The sequence below is a fragment of the Hyposmocoma kahamanoa genome, unplaced genomic scaffold (assembly GCF_003589595.1).
Source record: "Hyposmocoma kahamanoa isolate Upper Pololo Valley unplaced genomic scaffold, ASM358959v1 83, whole genome shotgun sequence".
NCBI lineage: Eukaryota > Metazoa > Arthropoda > Insecta > Lepidoptera > Cosmopterigidae > Hyposmocoma > Hyposmocoma kahamanoa.
In genome coordinates, this window is record NW_020654175.1 from 998,221 (window position 1) to 1,020,922 (window position 22,702).

Below are 22,702 nucleotides of genomic sequence, written 5' to 3' on the forward strand. Positions count from 1 at the left end.
TGTGTGACGCCACGTGTGCCGACACACTTGCCCCATCCCACCTCCAAGCACACCAGCAAGAGGGCTGGCTCTGCAGCTGAGCTGGCGGAAAGAATAAAAAGTAATATATAGACAGACAGATAGACGCGGTAGTGATAATATGTAGTGACATATTGTCACTATCTGTCTGTCTGATCGAGATAAATTAAAAAACTACTGAACGGATTTTACCAATACAGACAGAGTGATTCATGAGGTAGGTTTAAGTGTATAATTTATTTAGGTTTTGTGTAAGTTGACTGAAATATGACGATAAATGTTGAAGATGTCGGAAACAATCATGCCAGCTGGGCTAACAGAGATATACCAAATCAATGTTCTAGAAAATTTTAGATCCTAAAAAGGCCTACATAAAAGTCTGCGACGTAAATTCATTATATAGTCTACCTGTATATGATAAGTGCTGAGAAAAGGGCGGCCGGTGCTGATTACATGGCCTGGGGCCTAGTGCTGCCAAGACTGCAAATCCGCCACTACAGATTCCCCTAAAGGCGTCTTCATACGGCCCGTTTTCCCACGAGCTCGTGCTAACAAGCTCGCCGCGTAGGGAGAGAGCTGCACCCGTAGTCGCCTTAATGAGAATGAATAAAGAAAGTATAGGTACTGATATTTCTAAATAAACATTGTTACATATTCATCATTTACAATAGTTATTTCAATATCAAAAAAAAAATAAACTACTTCACAATGACTTAATTAACTTGTGAAAGAGGTCGTCCAGGGAAGCACTGCCGCCTTACCTATTTCTGCCGCCAATCAGTAATGTCAACATTACTGTTTTCCGCATTTGAAAGATAGGTGAAGTAACAGTAAATTGTCAACTTATGTCTCAGGGTGACGGGCGCAGTGGCAGTGCCCCTCAGATCTTTGCAATTTAAAGCTCTGAGTGGCACTGTAACTGTTATGGACAGGCGTGTCGCTTACCACCAGGCGCACGACTTGTTCGTCCCGTCATTTGATATTACAAAAACGAATCGGAAACAACGCCGTTACCACAAACATTCAGTCCCGATACAATGATATTAACAATAATTTTTTGACTGCCTCTGTGGCCGAGCAGTTACCATGCCGGACTGCCACGCAGAGGTCCCAGGCTCGATTCCCGGGCTGGGAGAGGTATTTGTATGGCCTACATTTATTTCTTTCGTGAGTTTGGGTGTAATTTGTGGTTGTCTATGTACGTGTCCATGGCACCCGCGACACAGGGTTTCCTTAATGCGGGGCTATGTTGAGTGTGTGCGTTATTATTATTATTATAAGAGATGTAGTATATAAAAAAAAATTGGGGCGTTCATATTAATACAAGCTTAAATTATACACGTATTAGTATTTATATTCTACCAGGGAATTCGTGATACCAACAACATTGTTAGATCCATAGATTTAGTATATGTTAGATCAATTTAGAACAAATGGTACATATTAGCAATAATAAATAAATTAGCTATCATAATAAACAAGGTCTGTTAATTTTCTGAACGATTGATTTAGTAAAAATCAAGTGATGAGACGAGCATGTCGTGCGTCTGGTGGTAAGCGACACTCTTCACTCTTTAAGTCTTTAGTTTCACCAGCACCCTTCAAAACCAGAACGCAGAAATGTTCATATTACTGCTCGGCAGCAGAAATTGTTTTTTTATTTTCCCAAAACGAACTCTTTCTCGTTGAGAAAGTAACTTAAATTGTGTTAGCAATAGTTTGTTGAAACTATTGCTAACACAATTTAAGTTACTTGAATGTACACCTGTAATCAATAAATGATGATGGTGTGGTGGAAAATAAAACAATCACAACTGTTTCTAGGTATATTCTTCTCTGCACAATGATTAAACATTGGGTTTCCTTTTTTCCTTTATTGCGCGGTGGATAAGATTCAAAGTTGCTTGTTTTCCTCATAAAGCCCGGATATACAGACTTTTGTTTGTAAGCAACCCTCTTTACGACCGTATTCAATCCGTCGACTGCTGTGAAGAAAAGTGTATTCTATGGGAAATATTTATTTATTTACAAACTGCAGTCTTGAAGGGTATTCTACAGGAGATATCACGGAAAGCGCGCGACGAATTGATCTTCTTATCATATCGATGGCATGCACTAGACTACTGTAATAATAATAACGTACACACTCAACATAGCCTCGCATTAAGGAAACCCATGTGTCGCGGGTGCCATGGACACACATAGACAACCACGAATTACACCCAAACTCACGGGAGATATAAATGTAGGTCATACAAATATTTCTCCCGGCCCGGGAATCGAACCTGGGACATCTGCGTTGTAGTCCGGTATGGTAACCGTTCAACCACGAAGGCAGTTAACTGTGGCCTAGAACTCTACCATGAAAACCAACCAAGAACAAAGATCCGACAAGCACATGGGAAAATTCGTGAGGTCCGTTAGTTGGTATAACGTCTGACACGGTTTGCTAGGAGAGGTCGGTTCGAATCCGGCCGGATCGAAGCATTTTTTTTCTAAATATTCGATCTTTGCAATAATAACATTATAACAAACTATTGGAGTAATATATTTTTTGTTTTGCGTCACATGATGCTGAGATGGATTGACATGTTGTGGGGAGAGCTTGTGATTGCAAAGAAAAACCAATCCTAATTATTTAATTAGCTGAAAAAAAAATCAACACAAGCGCAGCTATTGTGCACGATTTAACCCTCACTGGGTTTGGTGAATAACAAATTAATTTACTACCATTTCTATTAGCATGGACTAATAAAGATAATCTAACCTTCACACCACCTTGGAACAAAAAGAAAGAAAAACAAAAAACAAAAACTTTTCAACACAATTGTACAACATTATCACGTCTGTGAGTATATTTTGAAACATACACGATCATTTCAGTTTCGCCCTCAAAAGTGCAAAGACTGTAATGTATACGGGGTGTTAATATAATTATGACGCTAAATAATTACAAAAACATGTTCTTCATTGTATTTACATCGTTATTAGGCCACGTTTTTGCGAGTGCAGCCGTAACAGAGAGCACTTTTAGAGACCAATGTAAGTTAATTATTAAAAAGTTTATTTACCATTTAAACTCACAGAAGTTTCGATATCGTTTTATCTAAATCATCCATATCATCCAAGTATTGAATAAGATTACAGAAATTACTGGCACATGGGACTTATCAACTTATGTCTCAGGGTGACGGGTGCAGTGTCGGTGCTCCTCAGATCTATGCGATTTAAAGCTCTGAGTGGCACTGCAACTGTTATGGACAGGCGTGTAATGAATCATCAGGCAAACGACTTGTTCCTGCCGTCTCTTGATATTATGAAAAGAAAAAAAATATAGTCCATACACAACCTTGCGCTATATTGCGTAAAATTTAAAATAATTAAAATGACACATGTCAAAGTTAGTGATGGGAAACGATCAGTCAAATCTAGAATCGATGTTAAAATGTATCGATATATTTTAATCAGTGTTAATTGTATCATAGTTATAGTTAAAATCAACTTAAATAGCTGATTTCGTAAATAGAATGCTGCCCACGAATAAGGTTAAATTATTTCTCGACTTTGGATTTTCCACGTGTCCCATCACAAACTGTTTTCCGTTGAGCTAACTTCACAGCGTGTGAGAATTAACAATATCTTATTAATGATACAACGGTAGAGCCAATACGAGAAAAATTTAAAAACTTTACTTCTATTATAAACGTCAATGAAACCATGTGTTATTTGTATATTCTAATAATAATGGATTCATAGTTGCGTTTTATGTTCGGTTATGATGTTCTTTAACTTAACAGAATTTAATTAATTTGTCATGACAACCTAATTTGCGGAGCGAACCAGCAGACCTTTCACGAATTTCTCTGTGCTTGCTGCCGATCTTTGTTAAACGGTTTTTCAGACCTGTGAGAAAACTTTGAAAGTTTTTCCATCTTTGTGTTCCAAAGACTGCACGGACCCGAGGACTATGAAAAAACACGCCGCGTATTCAGAATGGGCTGACGCGTACTCCTGTACACGACATCGTTGCCAGCCTGGAGGAAGGAACCTCGCTATTTATACAGTCGGGTAAGATGATCAACTAAGCTATAATACCTAAGTCACACGGCCTCAAGATCAATCACAAGTTAATACACTGTAATCATTGATATTTTGGATGATGGCATCGCAAGTCTACACTTGATTGAGCAGGACGTAATGACGATCTCGACGTAGCGTAAATGCTTCAGAGTTATCAAAACGTCATTCAGTTTTGACAACTCTGAAGACGTAATGAGAAATGCAATACAAGATCTTTATACTTAGTTCAAGCAGATTAACTAACTTACTTCATCTCAAATCTAGGATCAATTAGAGATATTTCTTCCTTACTAATAAGATATTCAATCTCATACAATGATTATGTCGCACTCGTAACTTCGCTTATTCCATCGTGTTATATACCTGGTTATATACCAGAAATAGAGATGAAATAATGGCCTTACATTCCTGGTAACTTATCAGTGATACATTACTTATAAATATCAACTCTCGCTTGCACTGAATGTAGACAGCGCCAACAACTTTACTGACCTGTCTGTATGTCTCCGTATATTCCAAAAATATTCTGTATTTATTGTAATAAAGATAATATCTCTAACAATGCTGTTCTATTCGGTGGTGTGGGAAAAACAGCAAAACATCTAATTACAAAACAAACGGAATCAAATTTCATTGGTAATTAAATATGTAAATTTTGCAATTTTCGTCCATTATAGCAAAGCTCAAGTGAACTGGTCGATTTGAAGTGAAACAATTGACGACACCCGTCAATTGTTTCGAACTCGGGCTTGGCAATCGGAGTACAGTTGTCACAGTAATTATATAGTAGAATAGTTTTCAAACAAATTAAATGACATTTCGTCTCTATTTCTGGTTATATACTCAATGGCCTATTCAGACGCTTATTTGGATCCTTAACGCTGACCAATAGATGGTACCAAGCAAACCTGCGATGCGATTGTAATAATATTCGAAAAGGCCAACAGATGGCAGCTATTACATTTTTAACAAGGTTTTTACCACATTGCTCTTGTTCAGGCGTTGATTGTTTACACAATAACATTATCAAGAAACAAAGTCTGTACTTTTAATTTTCTTAGTTTCGACAACAAATTCAAAACTTCAAAAACCGGCGAACAATACGTGCCGTATCGAGCAGGACCGCCTTCTGCATTAGTGCTGGAATCGACACGCCACAGACATCCAACCGCCTCAAGCTGTTAGAAAGACTGACTGGAATTAACCCATTTGCGGACAAAACAATTAGGATTATTTCAGTGGAGGCCACATCCCACATGTCGGTGATCTCATGCGCCAGGTCGAGATACTTCCGGCGTTTCTCGGTTTCAGCTTTCACGAGACCCTCGTCATGCGGGATGGTGATGTCCACAAGAAATACCCTCGAATGCGCTATATATATATACTAACTAACAAATCTAAGTGTATAGTATTGAGAATATTTCGATTTGTTACCTCCTCAACGACAGTTTAGTGTTTTCACCAATTTATCATTACAATTATAATAGTACATTGTGTATTAAGGGCGTTAAATAAAGAATTAAGAACGAGACTATATTAGAACAAACCACCGTTTCGGGGCCTTTACCAGGTCCCATATTCACGGCTGACTGAGATGGTTTTAGTCATCTAACAGGTTATATAATATTAATGCAAGCCGCCTTACCTTTGTATCTGAACTATAGATACAAAGAATAAACTGGATTTGAACATTTTAGTTGCAAGCGAGTTGAAGCCCCGGAGTCAGCCATCGAATGCGAAGAAGTGGTGGAAGATACCAACATGCAGTTTCCTTATTGTTGCACAAGACTTAGGTGAGTTTTAAACGCTGAGATTTCTTTGGTAACTAAAAAAAACATTTCAGGGATAAAAAAATTCCTTCGATCTGACGTTACTCTGCCAACGGCTGTTGCCAGACCGGAGCTCTTCCCAATTGACTGAGTAGTAGATCTTACAAATTTATTTGCATGCTTGCTGCAGACCTTTCTTCTTCTTAGTGTGTTGCTTCTCTACAAAGGTTGGCGACCATCATAACTATTCTTATTTTTGAAGCAGCCGCACGAAAGAGAGAACGTGTGCTAAGGTGAAACCAATCTCTCAGATTCTTCAACCACGAGGTTTTCCTTCTGCCACGACTACTATTTCCTTGGATTTTCCCCTACAATGTGGTATCTATTGCCTCTAATTACGTGGCCATAATACTGCAGCTTTCTTTCCTTTACAGTTCTGAGTATTTCCAAATTTTTTCCCATTCGACGAAGAACCTTCACATTGGTGAACTTTTGTGCCCACGATATGTCAAGAATACGTCTGTATAGCCGCATCTCAAAGGACTCCACTTTTGATCATCCAAGATCAAGCTCCAAGACTCCGTACCAAAAAGCAAGATACTGAAGACGTAGCAGCGAACCAATGCAGAAAAAGATGTGCTTTGGCTTGAAACGGCGTTTTTCTGCGCCACCTGTGACACACTTATGAAAGTTTATTCACTCAGTCAGGTGCCTTTACAGCTACCAGATTCTGACGAGAGATATCGCTATATTAATTGCAATATTTAATTTATTCCATTCATCAGTAACTCCTGAAACTGATGAATTGCTCACTCACACAATCCCCTTTTCTGCTCGCCTTGAGGTGCTGTTAGCTTTAAACAATCATCGAATCGTTTCCCTGCAAAGTGTTTTGTCAGTTCCAGTATCTCCAAAAAGAATTTGATCTACGTAGATACATAAAGAGAGAATGTGGAGGGATACAAGGGGAAAGGAAGGCCAAAGAAAAGGTGAATGGGTTGTGTGAAAGATGACATGGATAAGTTAAGAAAGGAGTGAGTATGAGGTGGAAGAAAAATACATGTTGTGCCGAGGGTCGGCCTAGAGTCGCATAACGATAGGATGAAGATAGAACTTCTTCTATATTATAGAAGAAAAAGATACCTAAAGAGAGAGTTTTGAATGACGATATGATAGTTTCAAATTACAGTGTCACTTATGCTGAACAGGTGCTTGGTTGTGGTGCGAGGAGAAGTGTGGACCAGAGTGCTGGGCCAGCCGTGGGAGACGCTGCCAGCAGCACCGTGGAGTCATATGTACAAAATGAAGAAACCGCCTCCAGGAGACACGTCATTTTTGCCCAAGTAAGTTCGTTGATATCATCCTCATTAGTGGCAGCCTACTGGTCCCGTCACTTATGCTCTACTCTCCAAGCACGAAAACCTACAGATTTGAGTTTTAATCGGGGCTAGAACTAAGCCTGGCCACATTCTGTCAGAATTCCGTTTCGGAATATCAATTCGAGATTACGGATGTACATTCTTGCATTCGGAACGGCCTTATCCGTGCGGAATTCCAAATGCATAACCTACCATACGAAATTTCGAATCGCAAAAAATCGAACTGAATAGTACTGTATGTGTGTGATAAGTCCGTGATTTGTATGGTTTTCCTGCCTTCGAAATTCCGAAATGGAATTCGGAAAGAAATACATACATGCAAATGCATAATTGCAAGGTTTTATTGAAATCGGTTAAACGAAAAGTGGGTGAAATGCAATAAACCGGTTCCAATTGAAAAGAATCATCGAAATCCGTTCACAAATGCCTGGGTAATCTCGTAACATATACAAAAAAATGTACAGTCGAAATGAGAAGCTTTTTTGAAGTCGGTTTATAATTTTGTGACAGCCCGGTATCGGTAAAAACGTTGGTTGCCCCCAAGGTGAGACATTTTCATATTTTAATTTATAACTTGCAGGATCCCAGACGAAGGTCCAGTGTACGAGCTGCAGACGGATACAGAAGGTGAAAAGGAGAAAGTGCTGCGCTCTACAAAGATCGCACCCACACCAAGCCCGGACTGTAACGAAGTAAAGCCTAGATCCGAACTTAGATCGGTGCCTGCGCCAGACATAGTTGTAAGTTTTAAGCAGATCTATTTCCAAACTCTACGTTACCGAGTCGAATTAACAAGTTGTGCGCCTGGTGGTAGCAACACGCCTATCTATAACAGTTGCAGTGTTACCACCACCACCTGGGGCACTACCAGTACCCCCATCACCCTGAGATATAAAGTTAACAAGATCCTATGACAGTACTCGTAGCAGGAACGCTCCTTGTGAAAGAGTTCAGGAGTGAGAGAGAGTCCAGGGAAGTACTGCAACCTCACCTATTTCTTCCGCCAAGCAATAATGTAAACGTTACTTCGATCGGACAGGTCAGGTCACTTGGTATTTTCACCAGCACCTGTAAAAACCGGTACGGAATAATTCTCATATCAGTTCTTCCCTGGACGAACCCTTGCACAAAGAGCTCTACTGCGATCTCTGCTGCTGCTCAATTACTTATTGCTTGCACCAATAAGGAAATAATATGTTATTATCATTGACTTACAAATAAATGGACGACGGGTCTAATACAAAAACCACGAAAAAAATGTCCCAAGTCAACCTATTTAAACGTAGTGACATGTAAAGGAATATGAAAAAGCTAAAACGTTGAATTTAAATTGTAATGTCATCGCAGTTCTGTCTAATTTTGCTTGCTTCGCTGTCAGTCGAACAAACGAAGACTAAAGCGTGAATGACGCTCTGTATACGATTTTAACGCCCTATAAGTTCGGACACATTTTAGCGCGGACCCGACGTCCATATAATTGTAAGTCAATGGTTATTATGGTAAAATTAATATGTCGACCGTATACCCAACGTGGAGATATAACAGTGAATAAAAGTCGTAGACGTCGGTATGCGGATCGCGAGCTTAAAATGGAAATGGGCAGGACGCGTTGCTAGGCGGGACGACGACCGATGGACCGAGGTGGTCGGACGATATCTTCAGGGTGGCCGGAAGATTGTGAATGTAACTCGCACACAATTGAGCTGGCGTGCAAAAGAGAAGGCCTATACCCAGCAGTGAGTGTGATGATGAAAATTACTTCACAGATAGCGTTATCCACTGGCATCGAGAACAAAGACCACACCAAGAAAAGCGGAAACGATTTTACTGGCTCTAACTTCGGGAGTTCAAATACAAGGTAATTTTATATCATTAGCAAGGTTGTCTAACAATAGCACTTCCTAGGGAATTCTTCTTTTCTATGACACCAAGTGACGGAACAAACAAGTCATGGGTCTGGTGTTAAGCGACACGCCTATCCGTAGCAGTTGCAGTGCCACTCAGAGCTTTAAATCGCAAATATCTGAGGGACAGTGCCACTGCGCCCGTCACCCTGAGACACCAGCACCCTTAACCTTCAAAACCAGAACACAGTAATGCTCACATTGCTGTTTGGCGGCAGAAATAGGTAAGGCAGTACTTCTAGGGACAAACTCTCACACGGAGCTCCACTAACTTTTTCGGGATAGATTGATCGGGATAGAACTGCCTCTGATGTTGATGTTTTTGACGTGGTTTAGTCTTGTAACGCCGCCCGCCCATCTTAGCATTTTGGACTGGAGCAGACTGAAGTAAATAAATAACAATAAATAAATATTAGACATCACATTGCTCTGATCCCAAAGTAAGTAAGTAGATGGCACCAATGATCGATATTCTAAGGCTGTCATTTCTCATGTTCCTGTAATTTCATACCTTTCAAAATCGAAACCCAGTGGTGTTCACATTTACTGCTTGGCGGCAGGAATAGACACGGTGGCGGCAGTACTTCCTTGAACGAACTCTTCTGTTACTCTCTCTCTCTCTCTCTCTCTCTCTCTCTCTCTTCTGTTTCTTTGCCACTGAATTCGTAGTAAAATACCACGCTTAAGGCCCTTTTACACGGAGAGTTTCTAGTCTCAAAGATACGATTAAAGAATATTAAAAAGTTTCTTCGTGTAAACATTCGCTATTATCACGTGGGCTAAATCACCTCACCTTTTCACCATTAAACGTCTTCGTGTAAACAGAACTTAGTAATCACCAGTATTGCCAAGGCCCTTGAATCGAAAATTACATTTTCGTTACCTGAAAAGGTACATTTTTGTGAGTGTGACGTCTACGCTACATAGTACAGGGATAGCGCATCACTCACACCACTGTCTAGTGTCGTAATGGGGGAAACGGCGAGTCACAGTTCATTTATGTTGTCTACTGTCTGGTACATTTTATCTATACACCACAGTGTGCAAAAGTTACATTTTACGAGTACGCTTTCTTTAATTATATTTTTTTTATATAAAAACAAAAATGAGACTTTAGCTGCAAAAATGTAACTTTTCAGGTTACGAAATGTAATTTTCAATTCAAGGGATATGGCAACACTATTATCTACTTAACGAAATTGCATCACTAGTTTGTTGTAATTATTAATACGAAGATCGAACACTCAGATGAGAAATCTGTGAACGTATTTCGTCACCCAGTTAGGTAACTTTACAGCTACGAGCCCTGGCTAGAGATGTCGCTATTAATTGTAATTAAATTTGTATTGAATGGATATTCAATTGTTTTTTGTGAAATTACTCCACTAGTTTGTTATAATTATTAATACTGGCTTAGGTTTACGTGGCTTAGTTGGCATAGCGTCAGACACGATTAGCTAGATGTGTCGGTCGAATCTGGCCGGATCGATGCTATTTTTTCTGTGTTCGATCTTTGTATTAATAATTATTTCCAACTTGAGTTTACAAAAATTCGCAATTGATGCAAGATACTTTTTACGACCCCGATGAGCTAGCAGGTAGTACTATGCGTTATTGATTAGGAATTTCTGGAATCCCGGTAAAACCAATTCCGCAAACAAACCTTTTTAGATTGGTTCTGGTCTGGGATCTCTGGTTAATCCTCCCGGAGTTGTTTTTGCTTTCGTACTTGCAGCAGGACAGGCCTATCTGTAGCAGGTGCAGTGCCACTCAGAGCTTTAATTAGCAACGATTGAGCAGTTGATTGACCAGGCCCATGAGTCTGAAATTTCGCCACCACCTGATCCCTTGGACATTTTTAAGTTGTTTCGATATAACATCGAGTACACAGAAAAAAAGGATTTCTACTAATAAGAAAGAACAATTTCTCAAAATATTTGTTAATTCTGAAAAAATATTTATTAAAAGTAATAAAATATTGTCACTACAAAAATACTGTTTATCTTTTTCTAATACAATTTTACTCTTAACTTTATTCTAACTTTGAGACAAATACGTTCACTTCAAGATTTTATTTCATTTCTAATCAATTAATTGGACATTACTTATATCAAGAAATTTTTACCTCTTACATCAAATTTAAATAATCTTAAATGAATTCAAAATTTCTTGGGTGTATTTTAAGAAAATATATTCTTAAACAAAAAAAGAAGTAGTTTTCTATTCAGATTAATATTCTAAATTCTAGAGTATATTCTTAAAGCAACATTTCGTTGCGTTTTCATAGTCAATCTTGTCGTGACATGTCGCCGAAGGCGCACGCGGTAACGATTACTTTTACTTGTGCTTGTAATCATAAAAATCATAAACAGTCATTTATCCAAAGAAACAATACGTAGTATCTCTAGTTTGTTAGGGTGTTCTTTATAGTCATAATTTAAGAAATTTGGTTACAGCATGAAATCAAACTACACTTGTAACAAGCATAACATGCAATTAGTTCCATCACGCCACTGCTAGATGGCATTAGATGTACTCTGAAACGCGCTATCGTTTTGTTAACTTCAATAGTATAAAGTCATCTCATATATTTGGAATTGTTAGTGCTTTCTGCCGCTGTAGCATTTATACGGCACTGGATGGTCCTCAAGTATTTGAGAAGATTCCATATTTCCATCCTATTTCTGCTACTTTAAGGTTTGGCACTGTTGGGTCCATAACCCTGTAAATTTATCCTTTTTGATATTAGAAAACATAAATGTTCAGTCAAATAATTAAGTACCTCTCAATTTTTCATTCTTTTTTTTTTCAAATCAAAATCGGACATTTCTAATAACAAATAAATATTTTGTTGAATCTAGAGTGGCTTTGTGACTTGAAGTAAATTAATTTGCTCTTGGATTAAATATTTCTGTCTTGTAACGAAAATACACTTTTGAGACGTTTTTTTACTATTATCAAGTAATTATTCTCTAGCGTCTATAGGGAGAGAATCGTTTTGTTGGATTTAATAAATTTGTCTTCATAAAAAGAATTTTGTCTTTTTCTAAGTAATCTGTTTTTACCGTGTATATAAGCCGAAATAGGTCTTATATCACTTTTAAATATGAACTTTCGTTTGCACTGAAATCACTAATTAGAAAGCTGAAATAGTATCTACAGCGCCAACAACTGACGTTTGTTGAGAGACGCAACGTCATTTAATATGTTAAAAAATTATTCTGCCAAATCATTTCAGTGACAACTGCGCTCCGATTGGCTAGCCCGAATTCGAAACAATTGACGGGTGTTATCAATTGTTTCACTTCAAATCGACCAGTTGAATTTGAGCTTTGCTATAATGGACGAAAATTGAAAAATTACATATTTAATATTTAATTACCGATGAAATTTTATTCCGTTTGTTTTGTAATTAGATGTTTTGCTGTTTTCCCCCACACCACAACAACAGCACGCCATTGTTAGAGATATTATTTTTATTACAATTAATACAGATTTTTTTTTAAATATACGGAGACGTACACACAGGTCAGTTGTTGGCGCTGTACTATTTCAGCTTTCTAATTTGTAATTTCAGTGGAAACGAGAGTTGATATTTAAGAGTGATAGGTATATATAGATAAGGGTAATTTGTCTAATGCGTTGCCAGAAATGGATAGATGGCCCTTATTTCGCATCTATTTCTTGTTATATACTCCATGCCCCGAGCCCAGGAATCGAAAACTAAACCTATGCGTAGGATGGTGGTAGATCACGGAGAAAGTTAGTGCATAATGAGTTCCAAAAATGCCTCGAATGATAAAAACAATTCCATCACAGTTATTGGGATCTTAACTTATTTAAAGAACATTGTTTTTTAATTTCACAGACAAAAACGGGGAAAAAAACACGCGCCAAGAAGCAGAATCTTTGAAGAGGATGCTGCCATGGATCCTGCTACTCAGCCTGAAGATCAGGATGAATCTACTCCGGACAGAGTAAGTACCCGACAAGTCTATTGGGCACGGGAATGTATCGAGAATTTCGACCAAAACGGATTTACGGCCGCATCCGTTCCTCGAACTTGGGGTGACCCCCCGTTCTCTATCCGAAACAATTACTGTCAAATTAGTATAATACTCGACCAAATCAAAAGATTGTGTCTTATTACTTATTTGACAGTATAATTTTTTCGGACGGATGTTGACGGAGAACGGGGGTACAGGGTTTGGACTCCGATTCAGAACTCTTTAATATTTTAACAGAATCGTTCAATTGGATATCGAAGGGCACTTTTTTTAGCTATTCAGAACATTACAGTTCTATCGATTCCGAGTAGGATACGATATCGTTGTCCAACAGCGTTTACGGAGTTAGTCGGTGAAATAGATTATGTGAAAAATGAGAATTTTTATGTACATCTTTAACACTTTAAAGGCCTTGAAGAGAACAAATAGCTGCAAACCATATTTTAAAGATCTTCGACTACTGACTGTTCCTTCACTTTATATCTACGAAACTGCCGTGTATATCCGAATGCACTTACACTTGTTTACACAAACTCTGAAGCCAAGACGATATGACCAACTTCGTTTGAAAGCCTGTAAAACTACCCTCATGCAGAAAAGTATTTTTGTAATGGCGCCAAAAATTTACAACAATTTACCGGAAGCACTAAGGTCTGAGAAAAACCTTATGCTATTTAAAAAACAATTAAACAAGTTACTTACTAATAAAATGTACTATACAGTGTCTGAATTTTAAAATGATAAATCCCTAAATTCATTGTCTAATTATTGACATTAGACGTCATTGACGTTATTCATGTTACGATATTATTTTGACATCTAATTATTACGCGACGGTGTTTGACATCAGCTATATGTTCTTTGACGCGGGTACAAATACTTCGTTTGTTTGTCCAATATAAGAGAGACCGCACTCACAGTCAAGCTTGTAAACTCCTGCATTCTGTAAGGGGATGTTACATTTCACGGGTCTCAGGAACTGAGAAATCTTCCTCAGGGGCTTGTAATAGGTCTTGATAGATGCACGCCTGAGGACTCTTCCGATCTTGTCTGTAACACCTCTCACGTAAGGTAAGATGGCTGGTCTTCGCTCGACTGTTGGTGGTTTCACACGGGGCCTGCGGCATTGTCGTGGAATCTTCAACTTATTCGCATGTAGGACTTGCTTTATATGCTTTTTTTTAGTTTATTCTAATTTCTATTAATAATAAATTAACTTAATAAAAATTCATTCAATAAAATAATTTGTAAAACTTAATGTAGCGTAAATTGGAATGTTTCGTTTGTAAAATTAAAAATAAGGTATTTAATTAACAACTATTGTAACTATAGTGAAAAGTGGTTTACATTAATATTAGACATAACTGGTTGAAGACTGTACCACCTCAGTCAACCGTGACCATTGAAGACTGTACCACCTCAGTCAACCGTGACCATGCCCCCGAAAAGGGCCCGAAACGTCGGTTTGTTTGAAAAAACAAATATACGCGATTTAAATCCGGAAAAATAGTTTCATTTCCTATAACTAGGCTATATACAAAAGAGCGATTATTGACTCCTAGGTCCGCAGTTAATGAACAGTGTATAGTTACAATAAAAATAAAATGGAATTTATTATACCTTACAAAGTTATGCGACAGTAAATACTAGAGTCTGAAAATTTGAACCATTTGTCGTATTCGTCGCTGAGATAAATGCATGGACAATCCAAACGCGTCCATTCCACACGAAGTCCTGCAGGAACTTTGATGAGTGGTGTCTATACTCCTTATTTAAACAAATTAATCTTTGTTGCGATTTGGGGAAGTTAGGTTTTTTGAAAACGAGGCACCAATCCCACTGCGGCATCTATTCCGGTTTTACCCTACATTGTACCTAAATTAATTTAAGATCTGTATATTTACTGCATTCTGGCAAATAAACGTATTCTATTCTATTCTCAACAAATAAATAAAAGAGTACTGACGATAAATTTCTGTTGTTTCGTTAGCCGCAAGCCCAGGAGACGGGATCAGATGAAAAATACTACTCCAATGCGGCCAGTGTGACACAGAGGGCTCAACTACCTAGTAAGGTAAGCAATTTGATGCAAATAAATCAAACGCGCCCGTCTTTCATGAAATTGACCATATTCATTGTCAGCCTATCATTTTTCCCACTGATGCCCTTCGACGGGCAGGTGTCATCACGATGTTTGCCTTGAGAAAAGAGCGAGAGCTTTTGCTACTACCGCTTACTATCTATAATAATAATGAAATCGTTTATCTTCACACATTAATAAGTAAAAACATTGACTTACAAATAAATGGACGACGGGTCTAATACAAACACCACGAAAAAAATGTCCCAAGTCAACCTATTTAAGCGTAGTGACATGTAAAGGAATATGAAAAAGCTAAAACGTTGAATTAAAATTGTAATGTCATCGCAGTACTGTCTAATTTTGCTTGCTTCGCTGTCAGTCGAACAAACGAAGACTAAAGCGTGAATGACGCTCTGTATACGATTTTAACGCCCTATAAGTTCGGACACTTTTTAGCGCGGACCCGACGTCCATATAATTGTAAGTCAATGAGTAAAAATAAAAATATACGCTCTACAGTGTTTAGTAACAATAATGGTGTTAGATAAAAAGATCTGTAGCTCAACAAATGGTGGAGTGTTTGACAACGCCGCTGATATTCTGCCACAGCCTGTCATGTTCATAAAAAGTTCTTAGGTTTTCGCAATTGTTACACATAGGAAATGAAACTATTTTTCCGGATTTAAATCGCGTATATTTGTTTTTTCAAACAAACCGACGTTTCGGGCCCTTTACAGGTCCCATGGTCACAGTTGACATTCAAAAAATAGTTTCACTTCCTACACATTATCATTCTAGTTCTAAGATTTCGTTACACACAGTGCACTATCCACACTCAACTACACTACAATGCCTACCTCCAATGTTTGCCTCGACTACCAGTAGTAGATCCCCTTGTGAAAGGGTTCGACCTATTTCTGCCGTCAAGCAGTAATGTGAACATTACTGCGTTCCGGTTTCGAAGAGTAGAGGTGCTGGTGAAATTACAGGCACATGGGACTTGTCGACTTATGTCTCAGGATGACCGGCGCAGTGGCAGTGCCCCTCAGATCTTTGAGCTTTAAAGCTCTTAGTGGCATTGCAACTGTTATGAAGAGGCGTGTCTCTTACCATCAGGCGCACGAATTGTTCGTCCCTTCACTTGTTTACATAATAGTAAAAAAAATATTTCAGCGTTTGACCATGGTATTATAAGATAAGTAGGGCAACTCCCGCCCGTTCGGCGCGTAAATGCCCAGAGCGTAGGGCTGTCACATTATTATTTTAGTTATACCACAGATTGCAAAAGATATTTTGAAAAAATAACGTATTCATCACAGTACTGCGCTATATTCAAAATTAAAAAAAATATATATTCAGAAGGTTTGTTCTCAAAAGCAGGCAATAGAATATCAAAAACGAGAAACAGACTGTTACCAAATAGATTTTTGGTTTTAAGTGTTTATACAGAGTGGGAAATTTAACGACGATTGATTGAATTGATCAATTTAATCCAAGTCTTTTATTATTTGTTTCACTTAAAAAAAGAATATGTTTTATTCTGTCCTTAAGTAGGTAAAATTTACGGAACAAAACTACCGATATCTTAAGGTATCGATACTTTTGATTCGACACTGTGTCCCTACGCGCAGAGGGCGTGCAATACACAAATACCGCGTTGCTACGTTTGTATGAAACTTCATAATGGCGTAACTACACTACTCGTCTTGTTTGGCATTGTATAATTTTTAATAAAAATTTATGTGGCCAAAAAAACGATTGCTATATATTATCAATAACTTTTATGAACATTACAATTTATACACCATCAGTCACAAGTGGCGTGGACGGAGATACCGCAAAACCAGTGGAACGAACACGAGCCCAGCGTAGACGTTGAAGCGGCTCCCAAAATCGTAAGTTTGCAAACCAATTAAAGTCAGTATGTTTAAGATTCGTGACAAAGCGACCAAAACTATCTCAATATTAATTAAATTTTTATTGAATTGATATTACTCCACTAGTTTGTTATAATTATTAATACAAAGATCGAACAATCAGAAAAAACACTCAGAAAAAATTCCTTCGATCCGGTCGGATTCGAACCGACGTCTTCTTGCATACCGTGCCAGACGCTATACCAACTAAGCCACGGAACGAACCAACGGACCTCACGAATTTTTCTATGTGCTTGCGTCGTGTCTTTGTACTTGGTCTTTCAACGACTTTTTAGTCGTAGCGCCATCTATGAGAAATCTTTGACAGATTTATCACCCAGTTAGTACCTTTACAGCTACCAGTCCTGGCGAGAGATGTCGCTATTCAAGATATGCAAGAAGACGTCGGTTCGAATCCGACCGGATCGAAGTAATTTTTTCTGAGTATTTTTTCTGATTGTTCGATCTTTGTATTAATAATTATCTCAATATTGCTCTGAGAAATTGAAATACTTTGCAAGTGGCAGATCAGCTGAACGTTATACCTTAAGAGCTATACCTGTGAGCTATACTCTAGCCGAATTCGACATAGAATGTTTAATAACAAAACGCCTGCTACGGACGGGGTCAATAAAACGTCAAACCTTCTCAAACTAAGAGTCTATACAACTTCAAATGGCTTCGGTTGGTTCCGCACAACAGTGAAAGTGTTGAGTCATTCACTTTGAAAAAATATATAGTAAAATTGAGGATATAACTGATTACTATACGGTGTGAAAACAAGATTAGTAAAAATTTTCACGATAGACCATACCAGTCATTGACTTACAATTATATGGACGTCGGGTCCGCGCTAAAAAGTGTCCGAACTTATAGGGCCTTAAAATCGTATACAGAGCGTCATTCACGCTTTAGTCTTCGTTTGTTCGACTGACAGCGAAGCAAGCAAAATTAGACAGTACTGCGATGACATTACAATTTGAATTCAACGTTTTAGCTTTTTCATATTCCTTTACATGTGTCACTACGTTTAAATAGGTTGACTTGGGACATTTTTTTCGTGGTTTTTGTATTAGACCCGTCGTCCATTTATTTGTAAGTCAATGATACCAATGATTATTCTTATATCAACTGAAGTAAATAGTACACGTATACCATACGATATACATTTTTGAAATGGCTTACATTGCGTTTATAAAAAAATAGATTCTGAAATAAAGCCAGTGGCCTTGCCTCTCGATCTAAGCTAAATGAACCGTTTTTAGTATGAGAACAATTTGAATTCAAGCTGAGGTAATATAGACTCTTGTAAGTTACAAAAAATGCAAGTAAAGTAACCTCTAAAGATCTGGCAACTCTGGCAAAAGCCTCCACCAAATCAGCAGCATGATTAATTTTAAGATTTTTATAGTTATTTGCTAAATTTAATACTTTTGGTTACGTTTCTTATATTTACTTGCCTCTGAGGCAATATACTTTATATTTACTGCGTTACCATACTTTTTCTTCTTCTTCTAATCTGTAGTTGTCTATTTGTGTAGCCATGGCACCCGCGATACAGGGCTTCCCTGGTACGGGGCTCTGAGCGTGCGTTATTATTCAATAATTGTTGTATACAGGGTGACAAGTTGAACGAGATAAATATTTTAAAAGGCCAATGAAGTAGCTGGTAACCTATATCGAATAAGTAAACACACACAAAACACTACCTTGTTTTTAAATATTCTTCTCTAAGGAAAATACTGCCTCTAAGATTTTGTAATACTCTGCGCGAGGTACCACGTCAATCGAACGTGTAGCGAGTGCCCTACAAAGTCAATCAATCGCTTACCGGCCTCTGCACACGCTTTCCCACCCGTTTCCCACCCGTACTATTTGATTTTCCTTCGTATTTTAAGACTGTCATTCTAACTAAATATCCTTTTTATACAAAACAAAAATTTTAGTTACAATGGTATGTTTAGAAATCTATATTTAGGTACAACTATTTCGAATACTCGTACACGTAGGTTGATATTATACGTACAGATACCTACCACACCTATCAAAAAAAATTAGAACTTACTTTTTTGCAAGCTTACATAATATATACTGCCTCCGTGGCCGAATGGTTACCATGCTGGACTGCCACGTAGAGGTCCCAGGTTCAATTCCCGGGCCGGGAGAAATATTTGTATGACCTACATTTATTTCTCTCGTGAGTTTGGATGTAATTTGTGGTTGTCTATGTGTGTGTCCAGGGCACCCGCGACACAGGGTTTCCCTATTGCGGGGCTATGTTGAGTGTGTGCGTTGTTATTATTATTATATACATAATGTAGATACGTATTAGAGACTTAGAACGAGCTGGCAACGTTCAAAAGTGCATCCCTCTCGAACTTGTGAATAAAAAACAGATGAACTATCAACGCAGACAGTGCCTACTTTGTACTGAACTAAAAAGAACGATGAACTTTTAAAACCGTGCAAAACGAACTAGTTCATGTCGGTCAGTGTCAGGAATATATTCGTAATTCATGAATTATACAAGCCGAGTTCGCTTGAGCTCTTGTGTTAGACGGAACGTCGTCGCGTATCTGTGTATTCACTTGTGTAGTTCAGTGGAGTGCAGTGACGTTCATAACGATGCATTATGATGTTATTAGTCGTGCTAAGATCCTGTACCGAGAAACAGTTCTTTTCCGGCGTGTTCCATCCTACACATTGATGTCAGGACTCTATTTTGTCTGCCCTAAGCGAGGAATGAAGGGAAAATTGATTATTTTTATAGTACTCTTTAAGTAGGAAGGCTTGACATGCGGGAATTCAATTTCCTACCGCTCAACAGTTCTGTTTCATAGAGTAGCCCACATTAAGAGTGTCTAGTATTTGTGAAATGACAGTAGATTTTTTATTTTTCTTACGTTTATATATTTAGATATTTATAGATATCGCTACTTGTTTGCCTGTTTTAATATTTATCTCGTTCAACCTGTCACCCTGTATTAGATATGAGCGCCGTTCAGCTCCACCAGGCGCTGCGTTCGGACGCACGCGCAAGCTTGCGTATTCTGTATGCGTAGTGAAAATGGCGACGCCAAAAATTGGCATTTCTGAGATAAAACTTAGTGACTTTATATTCGAAAATGTTTTGTGTAAAATATAAATTTGTCAATATCTGGCGTCGTCATTTTCACTACGCAAACACAACATGAAACATTTAATTACTATAGAATATATCTTACCTTTACCTTTTATTTTATTTTTTTACTTTTTGCCTCTTGAAAAAGTATAATTGTTTATCGGTTTAAACGCCCGCCGCTGCCGCCGACATTTTGTCGTCAGCGCACCACCGCCAGTTGGTCTACTGTCGGCGCTCATATTCACCCTATATATAGTAAAAATAATAATACTGATATTGCTTTCGATTTTAATTGATATTGCTCCATCACATCACTAAGATTTATTTTGGCCCTCGCCTTTTTTATGGATACTATTTAATGTGATTTTTTTTATCAGTATTACATTTGAAGAACAGCCGTAGCTCGTCCATTTGCCCGTTATGTTGACTGGTCCCAGTCTCTCCGGTTATCTCCGCTTTGGTGGCAAAAATCTAATAGCCTTTTCATACGCATTACGTCAGCGTCTACGCAACTCTGATGGTTCATTTTGCGTAAAAAAGGATAATAGGCAACTTTGAAAACGCTCTCAAAACCTCTTGAGACTGAGTTTCTACCTTTATTGCGAAATTTGCTCTGTGGGTTTTTTAAACTTCTCAATGAACTCAATAAATCAGAGGTGTACGTACGGCAAATCTGAAAAAAAAATTGTACAGTCAAGAGCACATCACGATTGACACTTTGTACTTTGGACCGTTCTTATCGTGAGTTGGATTTCAGTCTTAACTGTCAAGCTTGATGCGCTCTTGACCCTGTACAAATTTTTGTAAATTAAATTTGTATTCAATTGACACTCAATTATTTTTTGTGAAATTACTCCACTAGTTTGTTATAATTATTAATACAAAGATCGAACACTCAGAAAAAAATCGACGTCTTCTAGCATACAGTGGCAGACGCTATGCCAACTAAGCCACGGAATGAACCAGCGGACGTCACGAATTTTACCATGTGCTTGTTGTTGAATCTTTGTATTTGGTTTTCAACGACTTTCAGCCGTAGCGCCATCTATGAAAGTATTTCGTCATCCAGTTAGGTAACTTTACAGCTACCTAAGCCCTGACTAGAGATGTCGCTGTTAACTTTAATTAAATTTATATTGAATTGGTATTCAATTATTTTTTTGTGAAATTACTCCACTAGTGGAGTTTATAAAAAAAAATTATAAGGAGGTCATGGGTGGCCTCCATGGTGCGGGACAACTCCGATCAGTACCGCGTCGCATTACACTACAAGAGAAAAACCCGCGGATTAAAGGACCGACCTACTACGAGCACCTCCTATCTGCCGAACTAAACAATGAATCTTGTGAGGAAACGTTCAGGTGCAGACTTAAGAACCTTTTATTGGAAAAGTTCCTTTACTCAGTAACAAAGTACCCTCAAAGTACTTAATAAATAATCAAATTATTATATTTATAAATGAATTTCAGATTCACCGTATTATTATACTTTAGTACACATTTATTAGTAATTAAGAATCCATGTTGACATTTCCTGTATACACTGGACATTGTAGTTTAATTCAATTATTTACTACTTTCATTAATTATCACGTTTTGTATATTTACACTATTACGTGCTTATGACTCACTGTTATATAATTATTTCTTCATTATTTTGTAAACTGACGCTCACATTTCGAAGAGTAGTATAAAATTACATGTAATTGTATTTATATGACATTTATAATGTAAACTATAAAGTTAAAAAGTTCATAGTTTAAAGTCGTTAAAACCTAGATCTAAAATAAAGATCTGCATCAAGTACTGCAACAACACTAAGCCAACTAACTTAATTTTTGGACCTGTTCTATTTTTACTTTGTTTCTTTATTTTTTTTTAAGCATTTTAGTAAGGTAACCCATCACAAAGTCGAAAATGTTTTGGTTCGAATTTTCATTACACGGAAAACCGAATTATAACGAAACATTTCGACGCCGGAAAGCGATCTTGTGGTATCTCGAAAAATAGGACTTTACACCAGAGCCGAAAAACTATTTCAAAAAATTATTTGTCTTTAATTTGAATTAGTAGAAAGTCAATTTTAAAGTATGATGTATATAAACGGAACAACCATCAAATAGCATTGACGAAATTATTCTAAAATTGGTTTAACATGGGTTTTATACTAGTTACAGCAATCGCATTTTCAAAACCAAGCAGCAATTTTGCTTTATATCGAAATTGTAACATGTGGCGCAACAAAATACCACACAACTTTCAAGAAGTGATTTTGCTCTAACTAATTTGGAGTCCAATATATAGGTCCATTTTATTGATGTACCTATCTAATCTAGTTTTTAGATATAGGGTAGATTTTGTTTTAAATATGAATAAAACTACAGCTCTGCTTCATTTAAAATGCCGTCAATATTTATTAAAATTAA

The 22,702-nt window shown here is 37.6% G+C and overlaps 1 protein-coding gene across 1 annotated transcript in view; it reads left to right on the forward strand.

The window, feature by feature from the left end:
* Window positions 1–2,908: 2,908 nt before the first annotated feature.
* LOC113234320 overlaps window positions 2,909–22,702 on the forward strand; it is a 28,311-nt gene continuing 8,517 nt past the window's right edge. Inside the window, exons 1-9 of the mRNA XM_026469622.1 lie at window positions 2,909–3,060; window positions 3,966–4,086; window positions 5,796–5,891; window positions 7,076–7,210; window positions 7,827–7,986; window positions 9,013–9,104; window positions 13,019–13,127; window positions 15,148–15,231; window positions 17,052–17,135. Of these exons, the coding sequence (XP_026325407.1) occupies window positions 2,955–3,060; window positions 3,966–4,086; window positions 5,796–5,891; window positions 7,076–7,210; window positions 7,827–7,986; window positions 9,013–9,104; window positions 13,019–13,127; window positions 15,148–15,231; window positions 17,052–17,135 (987 nt within the window). The 5' untranslated portion in view covers window positions 2,909–2,954. The remainder of the gene's footprint in view (window positions 3,061–3,965; window positions 4,087–5,795; window positions 5,892–7,075; window positions 7,211–7,826; window positions 7,987–9,012; window positions 9,105–13,018; window positions 13,128–15,147; window positions 15,232–17,051; window positions 17,136–22,702) is intronic.